The sequence below is a fragment of the Egretta garzetta genome, unplaced genomic scaffold (assembly GCF_000687185.1).
Source record: "Egretta garzetta isolate BGI_Z169 unplaced genomic scaffold, ASM68718v1 scaffold2822, whole genome shotgun sequence".
NCBI classification, from domain to species: Eukaryota; Metazoa; Chordata; class Aves; order Pelecaniformes; family Ardeidae; genus Egretta; species Egretta garzetta.
The window spans coordinates 896-4,913 of NW_009259026.1; the positions used below are offsets into that span (position 1 = coordinate 896).

Consider the following 4,018-nt stretch of genomic DNA (forward strand, 5'->3'; position numbering starts at 1 on the left):
GGCATTCCTATGGGGTTTGAATCCTGCTTGGTGCTGGGGGTTGCATTTTGCTTCTGAGCAGAAATCGTTTAACAGCTCCGAGTGATGAAAGCTTTGTGTTTATTGTGGATATGATTTGCTTCAAATTCTCACACCGTGCGATCTCCATATTACATCATCATGATTTCTTTCATCTTGGGTCTTAATTGGCTAGTGTAATTCCTGGTATCATCATGGTGACCTCACAGGAATTACCATGTGTGTTAAGCTGACTCCACATGTTACTTCTCCCTTTACAGAGTTGTCATAAGCTTGTCTGCTCAGAGATTTTGTAAGACTCACCTTTGGTTGACGTGTACCTCTTTCCTTAACAGTCCTTTAAATTTATCCAGTAGATTAATTGGAGAAGTGCAGTTTATGCTAGGATTACCCAGGAATTTGCCTTTCCATCCCTACCTTGAATAGGCCTCATTGACCTAAGATGGATTTAAGTGGTCATGAATATCAGCTGAGACCATACAATACACACAGCAGTTCCCCAGCAGCTTTGTGGTGGCAGCTTTGGAGTGGCAATGCAACCCTATGTAAAAATAATTTTGTTTCACTAAAAGAGTTTAAGCGGGAATTGAAATTCAGCTTTAAAGGGGCCTGTGGTTCTGCTGACAGGGATTTGAGCTAGAAATTCAGAGAAATCACTGTCCAGAAATGTATGAAGGCCCACCACTGCTTGTGATCCATCAAACCAGCTACAATTTTGAGGAAGAATCAAAGCAGCAGATAAAAGCGCTTTTTTTGTTGGATGTTGTGGGCGTTAACTCTTACCAAGTATGTTCTGGGGCTTCTTGAGAAAAAAGCACTTCGTAATGATCTCCCAAGCATTCATTAGTTGGTGTTCAACCCAGCTAATGTTTGGTGCTGTGTTAATGTGTTCAAATACATGAGTGATTTAGACGCTTCGGTGTTACACAATCACATTTGCCTTGATGTACAGGAAACAAGGTGGTGCACGCCATTCTCTTAATTAGATGGTGATTTGTGCCACTGGAAGTAATGGGTCAATATTAATGCAGCTCTTCTTTTCCTTCATTAAAAAAAATCCTTTCAACATTCTTGATCAAATCCTCTGTTAGCATAAGATGTCGCATTTGCTATATACTAGGTGAAAATATGTCGATATTTCAGACTGTACCTCCCAGAAAGAATTCTACATACATTTGTGGTTATTTACCCTTTTCCTGTGCTTTTTCAGAGGACAGACAGCATCTTTTATTCCAACTTTTGGAATTTTACCCATGTCCAGGGAATTTTACAGACCTTTCTCCTTGTCATCCCTGAGAAGACCCCCAGAGCTGAAATACCTGGTCTGAATTCCTGCAGTCCCTAAGCTGAATGTTTCTTGTGGTACAGCTTCACCGCAGTATTTTTCTTTTCTCTTCAGGTGATAAAGGAATTGTGTTTAGATTTTTGCATTTCTGGTGTCTTTTTTTTTTCCCCGACATGTATCATTGCAGCTGGGGAGGAGTTGTGGCTGGGGGGGGTAAGTGAAAACAGCTGCCGGATAAAGTGACTGTTGCCCCAACAAAAACTGCCCTGGGTTTATTGCAGGGGAAGACCACAAGCACTCTCCAGGCGTAGAAAGTGAATTACTGCAATCCACATCTCCCAGATGGGGGGGACTTCCTTGCCCAGATTTACCTTTCACCGCAAAGTCTGCAAGTCGGTGCAAGTTGTGCCTCATTGCTTTGTCTCGGGGCAACCAACCCTCTCCACATCAAAGCCCTCTATTTCCTCTCTCCACTCGGTAGCATTACTTTGTATTTAATAACATTGTGATTGAAATGCTCTCCCAATTACAAAATGTCTTTTGGGGGTTCCCGTGGGAAAAAAAAGTGCTTATTGCAGATTTTCTCAAGCAACTCGGGAGCAGAGGCTATCAAAGCCCTTTAGAAACACGGCCTTCATGCTTTAGGCCTGCTGTTTTGTTGTTATAAGGTGGCTTGCATGTCCCAAAGGTGAGTAAAAGCATCGGTCTAAACAGGGAGCCAGTGTCGGTCATACCATTTCCCTCATCAGCCCATGGTTTGCCGCCTCCGGAGCGGGCTGGCTTTCCCTTCCCAGGGCCCAGGGTAGCCTGCTCCTCTAACAGTGACCATGGCTGCCATCAGCAGGTGCTTGGTGAGCTTCCATTACACCTTCCCATTCTTCCCAGCGTCTCTCTGGAACTTCAACCAGGAAGGGTGAAGTGAAAAGCTGGATGTTAAAGGCAGGGGATGGAGAGTGTTGACAGGTGATGTTTTCAAAATTCATCATAGAATCATAGAATCACAGAATGTTTTGGGTGGGAAGGGACCCCCAGAGGTCACCCAGCCCAACCCCCCTGCAGGAGCAGGGACACCTTGAACCACATCAGGTTGCTCACAGCCCCGTCCAACCTGGCCTGGAATGGTCCCAGGGATGGGGCCTCCACCCCCTCTCGGGGCAACCCCTGCCAGGGTTTCACCACCCTCACTGGAAAGAATTTCTTCCTTGTATGCAGTCTAAACCTACTCTGGTTTACTTTAATCATCATTTCTGCATTTTAAGTGAGAGACAGGAGTATTTCACTGGTCCAGAAATATATTAGTGTTTTAAAGTACGTCTTAAACCTTAGGAAGTGTGACAAAATTTACAATATATTTTCATGGAAGATAAAGACAGTGAAGTATTTATACCATAACAGTAATGGCATCAACCAAAGGAAATTCATTACGTATTTTAAAATGTATTGATAATCATATGATATCAATGATTGCTAACAAATAGCAACTAAGCAGAAGAGACAAGAACAAAAACTTATGGGACTAAGGGGCAGGAGAAGATATTTGAGGTTAACAAAAAAAAGTTAAAAGAAAGAAAATCTGTACAGGATGGAACCGGCTACCCTTAAGCTTTAACTCTGTTGCTCTCCCGGCTAAAACTACACTAAATTGGCCATGAAAAAGCCGTACTGATCAAAATAAATGGTAGTAGGAAATCAAAACCATGAGGCAATGTATCACATCAATGGAAGGAACACAAGCATACGGACTATGGCAGCAGTCAGAAATTCGCCTGAATTATGAAGAGGTGTAAAGTCAAGACAATCCCCAACAATGTTTAGAACAAAAAAAGATCTAAAACCACCACAAATTTAATGCATGAAAGATTTATTGGGAAAAGTCGGTTGAATAGATGAGATGGAGTATATAAAACAAAACATAGAGTGGTAAATGGAACAAGAAACGATGAAAAAAATGAACCAAAAAATTCCTGCTCAAAGAGTTCTAACATTAAACGTCAAAAGAAGCTGAAGCAATGCAATATTTTACAGTAAGTCCACAACATAAAAAATACAGAAAACTGAAGAATGAAAGAACCCTGAAAATGTACACATACTAAATTTATCAAAGAGAAAGATGTGGAAAAGTTATGAGAAACTGGAACAAAAGAAAATAATCAAGAACAGCAAAAAAAAAAGGCACTATGGAAAATCTTAATCATTCCAAAATTGCAGATGAAAAGTTCCTTCTAAGCGTCTGCATTCCTCACAGCGATGAACGCTCTGGGTCTAGGTCTAGCAGGGCCCACAGGTGTCCCAGAGCTTCTTGCTGTAGCGGGGCAAGGCGCAGGGGCTGCAGGCGGGAGAAGCGTAGGGTCTGCCAAAGGTGCAGAGGCCCCCCGAGCCCAGCGTGGCCCCGGCACCGTAGAGGCCCCCCAGCCCCAGGGAGCCCCCAAAGGCGGGGGCTCCGGACGAGCCCACCACGGCTTGCTGGGGGAAGGAGCTGAGGATGGGGCCGGGGAAGGTGACGACCACGGGGGGCGGCTGGATGAAGGCCGAGGAGTCGGGGCACTGGCGGGCGCACAGCTCGTTGCAGCTCTCGGCGATGGGCTGGGGGACGGCGACGCCGGTCTTTGGCGGGCACAGGTCGTAGCAAGACATGTTGGCGCGGGATGGGAGGCTGCTCTGCAAGAAGGCAGAGATTAGCAGAGCGCAGCCGAGGGGAGCAGCCGAGGAGGAGGA

At 44.8% G+C, this 4,018-nt stretch overlaps 1 protein-coding gene across 1 annotated transcript; it reads right to left on the minus strand.

Moving 5' to 3' along the window:
- Positions 1–3,571: 3,571 nt before the first annotated feature.
- LOC104122514 (scale keratin-like) lies at positions 3,572–3,979 on the minus strand. Its single transcript, XM_009634656.2, has one exon. It carries the CDS (start codon positions 3,935–3,937, stop codon positions 3,572–3,574), a length of 366 nt encoding a protein of 121 aa, XP_009632951.1. The 5' UTR covers positions 3,938–3,979.
- Between the last annotated feature and the right edge of the window lie 39 nt (positions 3,980–4,018).